Here is an 18,743-nt window from a genome sequence, read left to right on the forward strand (position 1 = left end):
AAATTAGGTCTATTTAGACAACCTTGGGAGTGGGGTGATGAAACCCTGACAAGAATTAGGGGCTGGAAATTCAATTGTGACATAATGGTTATGAGTTAGATGCAAGGATAACGGAGTGAGTGACTTTCACATTAAAACTGGTGCAAAACAAGTATATTATTTGTTAAAGGAAATTCAAATATCAATATTTGAATATGGGGGAAAAAGACTCCTGTGTACCTTGATGTGTCCTATAAAGCCTTTGGCCGAATCTAAGGCGACGAGACCTTAAGACGCTGCTTTTCTAATTATAGCTGCAGGTGGTATTTTGGAGCTGCTAGGTAATGGCACAACCCACAGGGACAGTGGAGAATTCATCAGTGCTTATTATTAATCATCCCCCCAGCAGCGTGATGAGAGACTCGAGCATCTATACCCACCGGACCACTCAATGTCATTCCAAATGCGGGTGGAAAATTAGACCCAACAGCCTTCCTTCAAAATGCACTCAAGAGCGAACGTGGACTGGATTTCTTTTTCTCCTGCACACAGGTGCAAAAAAAACCCAAACATGGATGGACGTGAGCATATATGAACGCATGATATCGTGCAAGCTGTCATTCACAGACATGAACCTGCCAACATCACAATCGCCTTCCTAGGAAAAACACGCGAGCGACTGCAAAACTTGCGCTGTGCTGACAAATGTATTCAAAAGAAGAAAAATTCTTTCCTTTCTTGGACGGCGCAAAGAGATGCAGCGTTAGAGCGCACGCCACAGGAAGTGTGTGTGAAGTTAACAGCACAGGGCCCCTGTTTTAAAAAGCCTCCGGAGACCTGTTAGCTGGACTGCTCATTTCAATGTGTCCGTCTCTGGGTTTTGAGGGAGAGGAAGAGGGCCGGTCTCTTTTTTTTTTTTACAAGGCGCACACTATCATACCAGCCCCACACCCCCAACCCCCTAAATCCACCAACCCCCCTCCACAACCAGGGGTTCCTCTCTTAGACATACGTCCATCTTGGAGTATTTACCAAGACACTTGCAACGCTTTTCTCTGTGGCCTTTTTTAGCGTTCATTGTTTTGAGATGACTAACAGAGTTTTAATTTACACCCAAACTCTACTTGTTTCAATTAGTAATTTCATCTGATATTAAATCTCTAATTCTACTACTCAGAGGTTATTTTATTTCCACTAAAATACAGGTCAGGTTCTTAGTTGTTGGAAAGATATTTACCAATATTTTTTGTCCAAGCTCATAGGTTTCAATGGTGCAACACTAAAACAGTATCTTTCTGCTTTGCTCTTAATCTATTTCTACAGAAGAATGCAGCCCTCGAAACCTTACACCTTCAAACCTAAAAGAGTGATGGCAGAGAGAGGGAGGGAATCGACCCCAATCGCCTGTGTGTGTGTGTGTGTGTGTGTGTCTGTGTGTGTGTGTTTGTGTGTGTAGAGTGGTGGAGTGGTGATGAATGGGGGGTTGAGGCCACAGTGCTGTGATGCCTCTGCAGCCACCAGCAGGACATACTGGTGTTGTGCTGTGGATAAAGGGTCGGTGCTGGGGGGCAATCGGGGTATGGGGAGTGGAGGAGGTGATGATGGTGGGGGTGAGCCTGCAGGACATTCATACACACACAGAGCAACATATCGGCATCTATTGTATTGCCCTGACCGGACTGACCACTGCGAGGCTTCAGCTGCGGCCACAAACACACACACACAAATTTGCGCTTGCATGAAAATGTCCCGTCCAGCCAAAGAGGACGACACGCATCGTTATAAAACTTGCAGCGTTGTCCCCCCCGTCCACCCCGAAGCACGGCCCTCTGACCTCCTCTCCCACTGCTCTTTTGGCGAACTGTCAAAGCCATCATTCACAGTGAAAAGACACGAGAGACACTTGACTCCTTTACTCTGCATGGCGACTGACTTTCACAACTCCTATCCCCCCGGCGACCATCCCACACACACACAGACACACACACAGACACACACAGACACACACACACACACACACACACACACACACACACACACAGACACACACAGACACACACACACACACACACACACACACACACACACACACACACACACAACCCACTGGAGCCGGTTCAGGGCAGAGTCAGTACAATAAAACATGAAGAATATGTAAGAGATTAAAGAGATTTTTAAAAAGTCAATGAAATCAATATGATGAATAAAAAACAGGGAGGGAGCAAAATCATCGAGTCACCCAGAGAAGAAATAATCTCAAATTGAGGTGAAATAAAAAATCTGCATGAATTTCTAAAAGTGAAATGGAGAGCTTGCATGCAAATGTTCAGAGGTTTCTCTGTAGCTGCTGGGTCTGCGGTCGGAGCCTCAGAATCTGTGTGAGCCGAATTAGGAGGCCCTCTGGTGGATACAGCACTGCCATGACACAAACTCCCACAAGCACACACACTATCCAAATTCATCCGTACTATGCTCCAACACACACACACACTTCTGCACACACACATGCTTTAACTCTCTCACACGGCCTTGCACAGCTTCAACGAGCTCTTTGATACAAACTGATAAACCAAAGCAAAAAAAAAAAAGCAAACAACAAAATGTTCTAACTGTCACTGCAAAACATTTTCAACACACTGCAGGCAACAGCTCCAGGCAAACCGTGCCGTCAGCTCCTGACACACTAATGAGAATATTTACCACCACAACACAAACAGCCGAATGCAAAAAACAACAACTCTTTTTCCTCCTCTGCTAAACAACACAAACAAATAAAAAAAATAAAAAAAGATACGGAACAATATTTTATCCTGCCTATGTAGAAAAACCCCAGCGCTGTCTGATAAAGAGAGCAGAGCAGAGTGGGAGAGCGAGCAAGGGGGGGAAACAGTGAGAGGGAGAGAGAGAGAGAGCAGCATGAACGAGACGGGGGAGAAACACAACTTACCTGCTGTTGTTGCAGATGCAGCAGCTCGACTGTGCTTACTTCGCTGCTCGTGTCACCAGCGCTTGATCTCCCATCTCTACTGCCAGCCTCTAATTGGCTGCTGCTTAGGGTGCTCATTCCATTTTGACTCATTGAACTGTTGCTTATTGTCTCTGTGGCCGACTCCTGCATCATCATGATTTAAAACCTAGAAGTGATTAAGAGGCACCGGTTAGGGCTCTCCTTCTTACAATTTTCCCCCCTTCTTCCCTCCTATTTTTTTTTTTTTTAACGCTTCCATTATGAAGCCCTCGGCCCCCCTCTGCAAATTAAAGCATTTAAAGACGAGGGAGGGGGGAAAAGGAGAAAGAGAGGGGGGGATGCAGGAGGAGCAATTATGCATTCATTGTGTAAATGAAGCAATACAAAGAGATGCACATCCTGGTGCTATTAGAAATGGGAGGGGTTCCTAAATATAGCAAATGTTTTTAATCCACAAAATTTGTAAACATCAAAGCACTTGGCTTGGTTTCTTGAAACTTTTCTAATTACTATTCTTTTAAATAGAAATACATTTGTAAGAAGTAAAAACAAAACGAGCTTGAACAAACGTGTGATTCAAAATGCTTTTTCAATATCTCCATTCCACTTTGAGACAGCCAGGCAGCACCACACACTCACACACACAGGAGAAAGAGAAGCACGGGCAGCACTCTTAAAATAACTGTCGTCTTGAAGCTGCCAGATTTTTAGTGTCGCAACTGAATGAAGTTGCCTAATGACGCAAAGCTAATCATGCAAAATTAAAATTTGGGGATGGGGCAGGAGAAGGAGGAGGAAAGAGGAGGAGGAGGTGCCACATCACATGGTGCAGGGCTGTGATGAACGCTGTGATGGTTTTGTCGTCTTTGCTGTGGCTAAATAAAATCTGCCTCGCAGGCTCCCATCAATGCTCATGTCTCATTTATTGGCTTTTTCCCCCTTTAATCAAAGCTCATATATTCAGTTTTTATTTGTGATATTTCACAGAAAAAAATATTGCTGCTCTCAACAGGACACAATTAAACCAGATGTTGAGCTGTATTAAAACTTAGTGGTGGGCAATGTAGAATCTGAGGCTATTCCTTTAAAACCCCAGTAAATAAAGATGAGATATTAAATTAATTCTGTCATATTTATTAGATATGGAAATTGGTGAGAGATGGAAAGAAAGGAGGAGAGAAAAGGGGGAAAAAAATCTATCACAAATATCACTAATGATTGTGCTAAAAACAGCATAAATTATGCATATTACCTCCTCTCTCTCTCTCTCCAGTAATAAATGTTTCATCATTTCCCCTGGATTTAATGCTCTGCACCTTTACTGGGGCAGAGACGACCCCAACCCAACATCAGTGGACACACACGATAAATAAATAAGTGACAAACAGCAACTGAAGATGGAAGTATTGATTTTTCTCTGTCTCTATGAGCCAAATTTTTTATTTGTATACAAAATAAAATAAATTACGACGTTAATATTTTAAATTATTAAAAAAATATAGTAAATATTATGGAGGAAGTTTGCTTTCATGCCATTATTCCCATTCCTACTTTAACAGCAGTTTTGCCTCTTTTACATTAACATTTACATAATAGATTACATGTGCAGGAGCAATAAAACCACACGTGCAACAAAAGACGGATAATGATTACGACTGTGTGTGTTTTTGCGGGCATGTGTGCACATGTGTGTTCTTTGGCCAGTTTTAATAGAAGTGTGTCCATGTCCTTCCGTGTGTGTGTTTGACAAGGGGCAGATACAGGACAGGCCTTAAAGGATGTCTACAGCCAGGATAAACAGGATCCAGCCAGGGGAGAACAAACAGGGCCGAGCAGTTACACAGAGCAGGGCGACAGCTGCCCGGGACACAAGTAAATAGGGAAGAGGCCGGGACAAGGCATGCTTGTGAACAAACAGGCCACTGTTTAACACCATGCCGCTCGCTACTGATGGAAAGAGACGCAGGAAAAAAGACAGAGAGGGGGACAGGAGCGCAGAGGAGAGGGCGGAGGGTGATGGAGGGAAAAGAATGGGAGAGGGAGAAAAGGGAGAGTGTGTGGGAGGGAGGGAGGTGGTGGTTTTTGTGAGGGGTGAGGGTAGGAGAGCTGGCACAATGTGACATCCAATCCGGTGATGAATCTCAGCATAAGAAACTCAAGGCTGCAGCCGAGATCAGCCGGCTAATAAGTATTCAAATTAGGCATAAATTTTACATGGCCAATGTTTAAAATATTCAGAGAAAGACTGTCTGATTGCCTTTACTACGATTTTATGAACATTCTAATGGAGACAGGATCTCTCTCGCTCTCTTTTTTTTTGCTTTCTTTCTTAGGCGATGGATGTTCAGAAAACTTGAAGATATATGTATGTATATATGAGACGAGGAAATAAGGATTTTTAATAATATCTGAACTCAATGAAAACTACGGTGGACGTCCAGGGGAAAATTGCTGCTTTGATATTAACACATTTTATCTGCTCTTAATGTGCTCAATTTATACAATAAACCATGAATATGATAAACAGAAATTTTTAAAGAAATTTAAAAAAGCGTAATTTTAATTTCATAAAAAAATTATAAAATCCATCTTTATCTCTGCACTATAATCCACCCTCCTCTGTCTCCTCCAAAATAAAATCTGTGCAATATGTGTAACTGAGACATAATGATAATGCAGATATATGCAAAGTATATTCGCAGAGATCAGATGGTGCTTTAACCTTAATGACAGCGGTGAGATAAATTAATTAGCCATCTAAAGGCGGCATTCAAATCTGCCAATTAGAATGTCAATTAGAAACACAGTCGGGCTGCAATGATGAGCGGGCGACCGAGCTGCAGATCTGACTGTGGGGGTGATGGAACTGTCACAGAGAGAGAGAGACACACACACACACACACACACACACACACACACACACAGACAGAGACACACACACACACACAATACTCAAGAGAGACAGATAGTGACAATATTCAGCACCTGAGGGTGTGACTGTGTGCAAGTGTGTATCTACACTTGTGCATGTGTGTGCCCACCGCAGGTTCTCCGTACCCTGCACCCTCTCCCCCTGAGGACTACCAGCCCTGACCCCGGCTCAGGCTGTCCCTAAACCAACTGGGTCGTAAGGAGCCACGCCACCCGGGGCTACGATATCGACTGAGGCCGCGTCGGCGTTAGGCAGCCTTAATACCGCATGAGTGAGGCTGCTGGCTTGCCCACACGTGTGTTTGACATCCCATAAATTGCTGGTGTCCTGCATTTCAACACACCCACCATTTGATGCCATTTCCTCAAGCCATAATCTTCCAATGAGGGAGAACCTAGACTGCTTATTATCACGATCGGAAACAGAGAGGAAAGCTGTCATTGCCCTTGTAATATGCTGGTAATTCTGCAGATGTATAGCTTTGGGAAGGAAGATGATAGTGATACTAAGTGTTTAGGTTGTGGGGTGGTGGGAAGATAGCGAGAGACGGAGATAACACTCTAAATTCACTGCTGTCAACCGTCTCTGATGGCTCCCAACGTTTCTACTCAGGACTGAGCGGAAAGAAAGGTATTTCCTGATAGAGCAAAGGCGAGACAAAGACGGACATTTTATTTGCAGAGCTTCAGTCCAACTCCAGCTTTTGTCTCATTCCTTGTGCAGCCATGGCCTCGCTTGCTGTTCCTCTTCAGCTCTAGCAAATATTTACACTTGAATCTCACAACTACGCAAATCTGCCTCTTCCATCAGAATCCAGGGTCCTGACGACGCATTTGGCCCAGAGATCGGGAGAAATTCACCCTTCTGTCTTTCCGAGAAGTGACACAACAAAAGATGTGAGTAAGGAGAACCAAGCCTTTTCATTGTCTCTCACACACACACACACACACACACACACACACACACACACACACACACACACACACACACACACCTATCATTAAAGGGGAAAGAAGCAGCCCTCCATCTTTGTTTGCAAGCTCTAAAAGCCCTTAATGTAGCCTCATTACCTGGCCTGTCTCCCGCTCTATCATGTGCAGTAAACACACACTATGACACTGGCCATCCATCTAGTGGGAATACACAGCTGTCTGCTGTGCTCCAGCACTGGAACACTGGGGAATTCAACACACACTCACCCTCACACACACACACGCACACACGCATGATACGTTGTTAATACACAACAGGCGTGACACTGGAGTCTCTGGACGATCCATTTTCAGCATGAGCATGTTCTCCGCTGCGTCTCTATCTAGAACACTGATCCATTACGCCATCGAATATGCATGAGTTGCAAAAAATATTTTCATTGTAGGATGACAAAGAAAAAAGAAGTGACCTGTAAATCTGTGATCCCAGACGTTCGTTCATTACCAGCTCGAATTTCAGGTGGCCGACTGGAATTCTCGTGATTCTTGCGAGATCAAAATAATAAAGAAATAATAATAATAGAAATTACATTTCACAGTCTGCTGACTCCTCACAGCTCCCTGATCAAGTGGAGATACGGCTACCATTTAAAATAATCACAGATTCTGTGCTTGAGTGAAATTAATTCATCATTGCCATAAGTTACTCTGCATACAAAATAAAGAAGTAACTGGGCAAGGGCAAGGGCTCCCATATTCAATACTTCAGATTGCTTAATAAATCAAAATGCCACATATGTGCTGACTGTAAAAACGATTGCTTAAAACCACCGCAATTTAAAAGTGATGAATTTAATCCAAGACCAAATAATGAAAGGTAAAAATAAGAGTTTAAAATAACTTTGTGCATAGATTTATGCCTTTGACAAATATTTCATTATGATCATATGTTTGTTTGTACTTGGGTGAAGTGTAATTTTTTTTCTGGGAGCAAGTTGTAACAGCGCAGGAACACCACAGGCAGTTTATTACAGCCCTCAGCAGTGAATCTGGTGTCGGAGATGGAAAAACGACCACTTGGAAAGCTGCGTTCGACAAAACCCAGTCCCCCAGATTAAATAAGGCAAAGCCGGGGTGTCGTGCCTTAGAATTAAAAGCTTCCTTTTTGGCACTAAGGAGCCACCATAAAGGGGCATTAATGACTACTTCTTATAAACCTGTGTATGATAATGGTTTCTGCTCTCAGATATAGGAATTTCAAAAGTGCTTCAGCAGTGAATAAAGATTGCTTTGGAGAGAAAAGGGGGCTGAAGAAATCATATTTACAAAATCAGGAGTGGGGCCAAATGAAAAGAGATGAATGTGAATAATGGACTTTGCCTTTTTTTCTCCAGGATTAACATTATTCAAAGCAACAGAATCAAATGTGGTTATCTCCTGTCCAATGAGCCCCACGTTGACAAAAACCTCAGTCATATTTCAATTCTTCATTTGAGCCGACAATAAATTGTAGTTCTGTGATAGGAGGGCGTTCAAGTCGAGAAATGTTCAGAACTTAATTCTCTTCTATTTACCATAAGGAGATGAGACAGAATAAGATAAAAGACAGACTATTTGCCAGAGTGTGTGTGAGCGTCCCTGAATGGAGTGTGTGAGCGTGTGTGAGCAGTCAGTGTTTGTGGAGCGCGGAGAGAGAGAAGGGAAATGACAAAGAAAACCAGAGGAAAGAGTGTAAAGTGCATGTTCAATTGTGCCGTCCCGCACAATGTCTCCTCAGAATCAAATGCAAGAGGCACACATGAATAGTGCACATGATACTACGTTAATACAAATTCATTTTTTATATGAATACAACCCGCTCTGAAATACCACAATGGCTAAACAGTTATTGTACACAGACTATCCAATTACTGACAAAAAATAGGAGAAATACTTTGAGATCAAATTTAATTTTATTAGAATTTATTTATGAATAAAAAACAGTGCTGCAGGAATAAATGTGCGAGTCTGTCACACACACCTCACAGAAAGAGTAAAAAAGAGGAGGAGAGTTTTCTCCAGCATTTAGGCTCGTCCCATATCATTTACATTTTTACCCATCAGGCTCCTCACTCTGCTGATGCAGGAGATGGCCCCAACTCGTGCGCGAGCGAGACAGTGACGAAAGCTGATCAGTCGTCTCTCATTTGCATACTTGCCAATTCCATTAATTAACTCGGCCCCCCTAATCAGGGCTAATTGACCTATAAAGAGGGGAGGCCTCATTGTCTCATCCAATCATCTTTACCGAGTGCAGAGGAGGTGCACCGTCGAACGCAGGGGTACTTCCGACCTGACTGTATTTATAGACCTCTCGCGGGGAAGTTTTCCCACTCGGAAAAGAGGCGTTTTATTCTGTGTCAGCAATCAGGACTTAGCTGCTTTGACACAGAGCACGAGCTGTAAAAAAAAAAGGAGAAGAAAATGGACAAATTCTTTTTTATGCTGTCGAGGGGAGAAGAGAACAGTCAGAGAAGGTAATGACAGTTGCTGGCCTGACTCTCCGGGTCCTCGCCACAGCGCGGCACATCCAGCGGACAGGCACGGGGAGCCAGCCGTGGCCGGCGCGGCTACAGAGACATAGCTCATTGTGACATTTCCAGTTATTTCTGGTTGATTAGGGCCATTATGTCTCCAACTCTGATTTATGTTGTCATTCCCCCTCAGCAGTCCTGCATCGATAGATCTTAATGAATTGGTAAATAAGGGTGAAGATTGCAGTTGACAACACCGCAACATTCCTCATTCATACCAGACAAGATTTATGTAACCAATTAGGAGCATAACAGTGGGGGGGGGGGACTGGTCAGGGGAAAAAATTATCTTTCCACGGGAAATTTACAAAAGTCAAAGCCACAACAAATGGGGCAATCTTTACCACCGGCTTAGTCACACTTTCTCCATGCCTGGTTGGGGACTTTTAAAAACTGCTCTGAAGAAAGGATCCCCCCCCCTGCTCCTTGTGAGAAATTGATTGACCAAAAATACAGACTGGTGACAGTGCGTAGTGCCCGACTGCTTGTCTGCACCTTTCAATTTAAATAACACACAGAGCAAAAAACGATGATGATGGAATCAACAGATTAAAAATTAAGCCCTTGCCAACAAAGCACCACTTTGATATGGAAATGTTGAATTCAAGAAGCCACTCTTTCCCCCACGACCATCAAAAAAAGAGCCAATAAAAATGAGAGGGGGCGTGAATGTAGGTGTGTGTGTGTGGAGGGGGGCCCCACGAATCGATTGTTCATTTAATGTTTGAAACGTCGACTTTAAAAAAAAGACAGAAATCATTTGCATTTTTTAATAGTCTCGTATTTCCATTATTTAATTTCCCTACACTGCACTTCTACAAATTTGTCAGCAGACAAAATAAAGGCCTCTTTGTCATTAGAATAAAAAAATTCAGATAAAAGTGCTGATCATCAATAGCCAGCGACAGGCCGGGAAGACCCATAGGGCAGGAGTGAACAGAGGTGGAAAATTAAAGCAGAGTGATACGGGTGAGCCGGCTCCTCTCAGCCTCTCTTCCCCCCTTCAAGCACATGCAAATGAGGCCGCGCTGCTTAACTGCATCATTTATGTGGATAATAGCGGCATCATCATTACGGGAACTCAAATTAAATTACATCACAATTAGCATAACAAAGTGATTGGTTAAACTTTCAAAACAAATAACGCGGTGCCACTAATGAACAGTGTTAATTGGCTGGCGTGCGTTCTAAATAAAACATGTGGGTAAACATGTGTTTTTAGTTAAACAAAAAAAAATTTCTCTTTCAAGCAAAATGCGACAGATGTGGATAAAGGGGGAGAAAAAGAAGACGGGGATAACGCCAGGGGGATTTGTAAGCTGAAATATAAAATGTGTAGCATTTAATTTTATTGCGCTAAAGAACCTATTATGTGCAAGACTCTGGAGAACAATGTAAATTATCTGCCTTCAAAATGGAGTTTGGCCAATTCTCCATGTGAGCTAATCACATAGCTCATTATGCATTAGGGTATTAAATTATGAAGAGGAGTCCCTTTCGCATTCCAGCACAAAGCCCTATGAAATGTTAATAATATGCCCACAATAGCCCAATACCATGCCTCGCCCGCCCTCATCAATATTTAAGTAAACAAATTATCCCGCTCGTCTTTGATAAAGATAATTAGTGCTTCACCGATTATCAGTCTCGTGACCTCTCTCCTCTTCAAACTAAGCGTCTCCTCCAAAGAGTTTTTTTTTCCTCCCACGCCTAAAGACCGGAGAAAAACAAATAAGTCAAACTTCCAAGTAAAAGCCTTGCCCTCTCAAAACACACAGACACACACACACACACATATCTGCAGCTGATTAATATTTGATTGTTATCAGCGTATGAAAGGTTATTAGAGTGGCTGTGCCCTTTTTATTCTGTTTAACCATAGTGGTGAATCTGTCCTCTTGATATTTAATGATCAATGATTAACTCAGCAAACTAGTAGCAAAGTCTAAAAAAAGACTCAACGAGAGCAGGAAATAACAGTGAGAGTTCACACACACACACACACACACACACACACACACACAAAGCCACATCAGCACATACACTCACTTGCATGCACGCACACACAAAGCCACACACACACGCACACACACATACACACACACACACACACACACACACACACACACACAGGCACTCACACTGAGCCATTCATCAGCACTAATTAAGCAGCAGATTAACAGAGCCCGCAGACCACGGCTGCACGGTTACACAGTGGGACGACCAACGGGGAAGAGAGACGCAGCCCGGCAATAAAACACAACCATTAAAACACCAGCCAAGAGCCTGAAGGACTACGGAATGACAAGAGGATTGATGGATGGAGGGATGGATGAAGGGAGGGATGGATGGATGGATGGATGGATGGATGGAGTCTGCCTTACTTTTTTTTTTACCTGAAAGTGAGGAGTGCCAGAGAGCTTGACCAGAGAGAGCAGAGTGCCTGCCCCTGCCACTGCCGCTGCCGAGGGTGTCTCGCAGCGACCGCCGCGAGTCGACTGGTGTCACCGCGTGGAGAGGCAACACTATCTGTGTCATCACTTCAGCCGTGTTTATGGGGGATGGCATCATAAACAAGCCGGCTCCCCCCCCCCACCCACCCACCCCACATACACACCCCGCCACCCAACACCACCAACACCACCAGAGCCCCCGCCTCTCCCCGGCTCTCTCCCCCCTCCGCTCTCTCCTCTCCTCTCCCACTCTCGCTGCCTCACCACTGCCATGCCATTCATGCATACTTAAATCACCCTCACCTCCCATTAAAAAAAGAAAAGGAAAGAAAAGAAAGAAAGAAAGCCCAGACGCCTCTCCTGACAATTATTCTATCATTTCCAGTTGTCACCGGGGCAATTACCGACCGGGGGCCCCCTGTGTGGGTCAGACGTGCGGGCCCCGATAGGAGAGGCTTGAGAGAGGGGACAGTGAAGGGAGAGCATGTGTGTGTGTGAGTGTGCGAATGGAAGAAGGGGGGTGGGGGGGGTTAGTGTACAAAATGGAAATTTATGACAGGGACACGGTAGCCTCTTTCTCTCTCCACACTGGAAATAATTACGCCATCATTTCTTTTGCCTGCCACCGATGAAATATATCACAATTACCGGAAAACACTACTTATCATTTCATTCGCCCACTTGATTTATTTTCAAAAGGAGATGTGACACTTATTAGTTAGATCTTTATTTTAATGTCTTTTTATTTGGTGATTGACCCTAAATCAGATTCTTCTAGTTTGTATCAACTACTTTTTAAAAGTAAAAATTAAAAAAATGTAAAAACCTGCGTGTGTGAGAGGAATTGTGTGTAGAGTACTCCGTGTGTGTGTGTGTGTGTGTGTGTGTGGGTGGGTCCTATGTGTGAATGGAAGTGTGTGTGTGTTCAGCATGTGAGGGAGTGTGAGGGGATCTTCACACGGGGAGCATAGTGACTCCTCGCAGGATGCTTGCCGCCTCTCCCTGCTTACCAGGCGGCTCCGCGCTGCTCTTGCTCTTATCACACATCTGCTTCTCTGAACACTCTCTCTTCCTTTCTCTCTCGCTCTCTCATGCAAGTACACACACACACACACACACACATATACACACACTCAGACACACAACCTGCTGGACTGGCTCTCCGCACGAGAGGCAAAAGTAGGCAGGAGGAGAGCTGGAGGACGCCGCTACGAGAGGTGCATTTCGCTGCAGAGGTACGTGGGTCTGGCTTTATTTTAGTGCAGTTCAGTGCCTTTCCTTCTCAGCTCCAATAGTGTGTGTGTGTGTATGTGTGTGAGTGTGTGCGTGCTTGTGTGTGTGTAGATGTAAAAAAGCCTGAATGGGATTAGTAAAGGGCTAAGCGGTGGTTTGAAGCCTCCACGCGGAGCTCTGGCACAGAGTGTATAGGACTCTCTAAAACACTCCTCACATCCATGCATTACCGAGTAATAAGCGATCACAAAGCACTGCTACGACACCACGAGCACACATCCAGACAAAGTCATAAATAGTCCGTGGAGGAGAGAGTGCCGGATAAAATGACCTACCTTTAAAACAATCAGAGCGAAATCCACTCTCCCCGGTAAGAAGCATTTGAAGAAATATTCTCAGAAGACTGGAAGCATTAGCATGTATCAAAAAAACGAGGAGCTGGGGATGGAAATGCCACTGGTAGAAAAGAGCATCAAAAGTGGGGGAAAAGTAAAAAAGAAAAAAGGAGAGGAACTAGCTGACGCTTACTGTCAAAGACATCACCGGAGAAGTATTTACAGCGGTATTTACAGTAGTGGAGAGAGCACCTCTGCCTGGTCACGTCTGAGAGACAGTTGCCGTTTCAGTGCTGCCTAATTAAAACAAGTCAGGCAGCCCCGCTGGATTGTTTTGACGCCCGAGGACCAATAGTACACAAAAACCAGTCGCTTGATCGGTGGGGTAGGGGGGCTGGTCGCGGGGAGGAGGAGGCGGAGGGTGGTGAGAGTTGGCAACGGAGCGTGTGTGTGTAAAGGCGAGGGGGGGGGGGGGGGTTCAGAGGAGGCATTTCGTAGAGGAATCCGAGAGGGGAGGGAGACCACAGAGGTTCAGGGCTTGGGGAGACCTCCACATGTCGAGCGCTCGCTCACTTTTACTGACAAAATGCTAAGATGATTTTTTTTCTGACTATGTTATCACCACCATTTAAACTGAAAACACCTTTTTATAAAACTTAAGAAAAAGAAGAATTCTCGCCATAGGGAGTCAACAGGAAGGGACGATATTAAACTGAAGCAAATTTAAAACACAAACTAGCAAATATTTTACTGCCACCTTTAAAAAAAAAAAAATTAATTTGCTGCTTGATTGAAGTCAAAACGTGTCCGTGCAGATGTCTCTCATGAAGATTGAGATGTTTGAACAAGTCGCTCCTAATGAATTACCTCAATATCTTTCACAGGAAACCGCACACACTGCCAGTCTGCCCCCCCCCCCATCCCCTGCTAAAGAAGCCGCTGAGCTGAATTAAGCAGTGCTGAACGTGATTTATCGACATGCCCCCCCTCAACTGTAAACAATGCACAACAGGCAAGAAGATGAAACATTTAAGGCTACTGGTGTTTGCCAATCCCTCAATTTTCTTTCCCTCTCTCTCTCTCTCTCCCTCTGCATGCCACAGATGTTTTTCTTAGTCGCTCCAACAGACAGGAATCTACTGGCAAGAAGAAAGGCTCGGTCTTCCCCAGGAGAGACGAGTACAAAGCCCCCAGTCTGCACACAGCAGATGCAGAAAGCCCGTCCATCTGCCACCAACTCCGTGTGCCACATGGGCCTGAGAGATTCAGTACATTTTTTTGTTTTTTTTTTTAAATACAAGTTTGTGCCATATACACAAATGCAAAGTAAAGACGGCTAAATTTTGACCGAATTGCAACTCCCAAAATCATATTCACTCACACGTGTGCATGGACGCAGGCATCCACAGCGTGAGGTTACAGGGAGTGCATGAACTATTATGTCTTAAAGGAGAGGCACCCAGGGCAACAATGACAGATTTATTTAGGAAAAGATGTAGCCCCCAGCGCGGGGTAAAGACCACTTGAACTCGCAGCTCTGACTAGTGCACTGGCATGATTTAACAGGCTCTGAATAGTACATTATCTCTGCGGCTCAGCTGGAGCATATTTCAGCCCTTGTGATATCATTATTAAGAGAGCAAAAGATGTAGCATTTTTATTACTGTCAACTGTCTGAGCTCTGAGGCGGCGAGGGTAAACACTAAACAATCAGCAAGAGAGAGAGAAGGGGAGAGAAGGAAGTGGGAGACAGAGGGGGAGAGTGAAAAAAAGCAGAGCGACAGAGAGAGGGAGAGAGAGAGAGGGAAAGAGAGCTAACATAATGCAACTGCTGTTAATTGCTCTAAGCATTCACATTATGCCAGTAATTTCTCCCATTTCTCTTTCAGCTCCGAGGGCTCCAGGCTCAAAACCTCCTTCAGCCCCTTTAATAAACTACTCACAATGCCTCACTGGAAAAGACAAACAAGAGGCCTCTGGCCTTGAGAAACGCTCGCTTCACTCTGGCGAACGTTCTGCCCAGCTCGACACATCTGTGACAACTGCATGCCTCCTCCTCCCTTCAGGTATTAGTTCTCCCCGCGTCTCTTCTCCCACTGCTTTCTGCCGCCAAGGTCAACGGAGACAAACAGGCCCACCAGCGTCTTGATGTGGTGGCAGCAGAACAGTGAGAGGAGAAACAGAGAGAGAAGGGGGGGGGTGTGTGTGTGGCTGTGACAGGGCGCGTGGTGGATCGACATGTGTGGTGGGTACGGCGGGGAGGGGTGATGGTGGCAGCAGCTGGTTACCAACCCTGGCAGGAGCAGCAGCAGTGGTGGGGGGAGCCGAGATGCAGCGCGGCACCATGACAATGATGGCGACGGATGCTGCTTCCCCCCATCTGATGCACACACTCTAACACTTACTATTAATTTTCAATTAAAACCACCATGAAGTGCACCGCCTCTGGGGCATCAGGCAAACTCAAGCAACCATCATATAGCAGTTTCTCCCCCCTCGTCATTCTGCCACCATCACTCCAGTGCTACCAGGCCACCACAAACTACAAGGTTTGTCATCGAGTGGTGTCCAGATTAACCCTGCACCAACCACCAGCTGAACATTGCATGCTCAGGAAAGAAGAAGAAGCATTGAAAAATGATGCGTGACCTCTTAAATATACAGAGTGGAATCAGAACAAAGGACAAAGAGAAAGGTGCCTGGAGGAAAAGACTGAGGCTTTCCTGCCAATGTCAGGCTTGTATTTATTGGAGCACAAGTACATGAATGATGGGAGGTTAACCATTTGACTTCACTGCTCCTTGCTCCATTCTCAATTTTAAGTAATAGTGGAAAAAAATGAAGTGACTTCACCATCTGCTAAAATATGCTCAACTGCCCCTAACAACTCCCACACAGTGATAACTAGTCTTTCCGAAGAGCAAAACACTGCATGTATATGAAATGAATCACACACAATGTTCCACAAGCACAATTCACGAGCCACTTAGTCCTGCCTGCAAATAAAGAAATATATAAAAAGAAATAAGGTATAATGAGGGGGTAGGGCTTTTTTTTTTTTGGTCCTGGGCAACACTGATCACACGATATGTTGCTTATGGCCAGAGAGCATAGACCATTACGGACCGGTGATTATATAAGTGGTTTGGAAGGCAGCACCATTTTAATAAACTGGACTTAAGCACCGGGGTATCCATGGCAACTTGCCTTGCACCGTGCATTCAGAAAATCCCTAATGAAATGCCTATTAAGTGCCTGATAATGACAGTGTCCAAATATATTTGCATATGTGTTCCACTGAAAAAATAGCAGAGTGGATGAAAGTGGAGAGGTGGGGGGTGGGTTGATTACTGCAATCACAATAATAAATATAAATCATTTTTGTTTGTTCCTAATAAAATTGTAGTTATCAGAGGAAACATTCAATTTAAAATACAAGAGAAAAAAAATAAGATTTGGTAATTTGGTGAAAAAAATTGTTATGTGTTAGTTTAAATAAAACTTATACAAGGGAAAAATAAGTAGTTGTATTGGGTGTGAATTGAGGCCTCATTGCCTTCCTCTGGGAGTCTCCACATGTGACTTCCATTTGCGACTTTGGCTGAGTGCCCAACAGGACATCCCTGAGAGAGTGTTTGCTTGACTCAATATCAACAGTCCCAGTAAGCAGGGGGGAGGAGGTGGGGGGGAGTAGCAGCGGAGGGGGCTCCGGGGCCCTCTCTCTCCGGCCAAGCCCAAGCCTCGGGTTGCTATTGAAAAATAAACTAGCCTGTGCATTCGCTGGGCCCAGAAATATCAACACGCACGGCGAGGAGCCACGTATAAACACTCAGCAGTGTTCCGCTGGTGCCTCTCCAAGGCATAATGATACCTGCACCTCCCCTCCAGCTGCTTCTGCCTTCGCTGCTGCTGCTCCTGCAGACAGCAGGCGGGCGGGAATTAAAGTATACATTACAGCAGAAAAATAAAAAGAGATCGAAATGACAGAAGTCAGACAGTTCAAGCTGACCGGGCCTCTTGAAGCGAAGGAGCTTGTAGACATGCGACAGACACTCCAGGTTAAATTGGCCCTTCAATGCCGCCTCCTATTTTCCCACTACCACAGCTGCCACCAATGCCCAACCCCCTTACTAAAAAAAAAAGGAGAAAAGAAAAAAGAAAGAAGAAAAAATTGCTTTTCTTCAAAAGCGTATTTGAATTAAACGAGTTGCTGAAATCAAAGGCTCGGCTGAGCCGGGTAAATTTAAACAAGCAAGTGCGGCTCACAGCAGTTTACCTGTTATAAAGCAGATTGGAATTAGATGAAAGAGTAGAGCATGGCAGACAACTTCCCTTTTTTCACAGCGGTAGTTATTATCATATAGTAAATGCAGCTGCACTTTAAATTAGATTCCTATTTAGGGAAATGCAACTCAGTTGTTGTTTTTTTAATGTTTCCGGCCACAGAGATGTCACCAAGAAGCGGTTAAAAATGCCAGAAACAACAGTCAGACTTCCTGTTAGGGATGAATCTGAAACCCTTTTAGGACAGTGATCGGTAGCGTCTGAGGATCCCACATCTCCACCTCTGCCAAAGAGATTATCATTCCCAGAACCACGGCTACACAGTTGACTGGCAGCAAGACAAGCTCCACTGACAAACAAAAGAGCACAACACCTGTATATCGCTGTGCAACGACTACTATCTAAGCTCCGAGGAATCCCATCAATACATTTGCAAGTAACAATGAAAACGGGTGGGATAACAGGGAGAGGTCCTGCGATTACCTTGGCCTTCTTACTTGCTGCTGACACAGTGGCTATCCATTCATGACTAAAACACCATTCAGCTTGACACAAATTACACCTTAAAAAAAAAAAACTCTGATCAAATTAATTCAGGAAAAGGGCATTCCAGCAAAGAATAATAAACTCATTATGTGGACATTTCAAACTTCTATTCTCCACACCGCGGCTAATTCAAATCTAATTTTTACTAGCCACTAATTTGAGGGCGAAGGGCGGGGGGATAGGAATTACATCTGGAGGTAATTCATTGTGTGGAACTGAGCCCAGTAGAGGCTATGAATCCCCTCCGTCCCCCCCAGTTTAAAAAAAAAAAAAACAGACAGACAAGACATAGAGAAGGAGCTACTTAGGTGAGCGGGACTTCCGGAGCACTGAAACAACACTTTTCACAAAAATGTTTTCATTGTGCTGTCACCAGACGCGGGCTGGAGAGGATATCGGTGCTGCAGGCAGACACAGACACTGATAAATAAGAGCGAGGGAGGGAGGGAGAAAGATTTCCAGGAAATGTGGGGCTTCTTATAAAGGTTTTGGGCTCTACCAGACAGCT

The 18,743-nt window shown here is 44.5% G+C and overlaps 1 protein-coding gene across 15 annotated transcripts in view; it reads right to left on the reverse strand.

The window, feature by feature from the left end:
- foxp2 (forkhead box P2) overlaps positions 1 to 18,743 on the reverse strand; it is a 103,442-nt gene that overhangs the window by 59,128 nt on the left and 25,571 nt on the right. For 9 of the 15 annotated variants that reach the window (XM_069519379.1, XM_069519381.1, XM_069519377.1 and 6 more), the window contains exon 4: positions 2,927 to 3,113. The exons of 1 other annotated variant lie outside the window; for it this stretch is intronic. In XM_069519379.1, coding sequence (XP_069375480.1) covers positions 2,927 to 3,103 — 177 coding nt within the window. In that variant the 5' untranslated portion in view covers positions 3,104 to 3,113. Of the gene's footprint in view, positions 1 to 2,926; positions 3,114 to 11,780; positions 11,910 to 13,405; positions 13,698 to 18,743 lie in introns of those variants that run through there. 5 more of the 15 variants (XM_069519378.1, XM_069519375.1, XM_069519376.1 and 2 more) reach the window with 5 other exon arrangements.

Source organism: Paralichthys olivaceus, chromosome 23 (genome assembly GCF_024713975.1).
Source record: "Paralichthys olivaceus isolate ysfri-2021 chromosome 23, ASM2471397v2, whole genome shotgun sequence".
In the NCBI taxonomy this organism is placed as follows: domain Eukaryota; kingdom Metazoa; phylum Chordata; class Actinopteri; order Pleuronectiformes; family Paralichthyidae; genus Paralichthys; species Paralichthys olivaceus.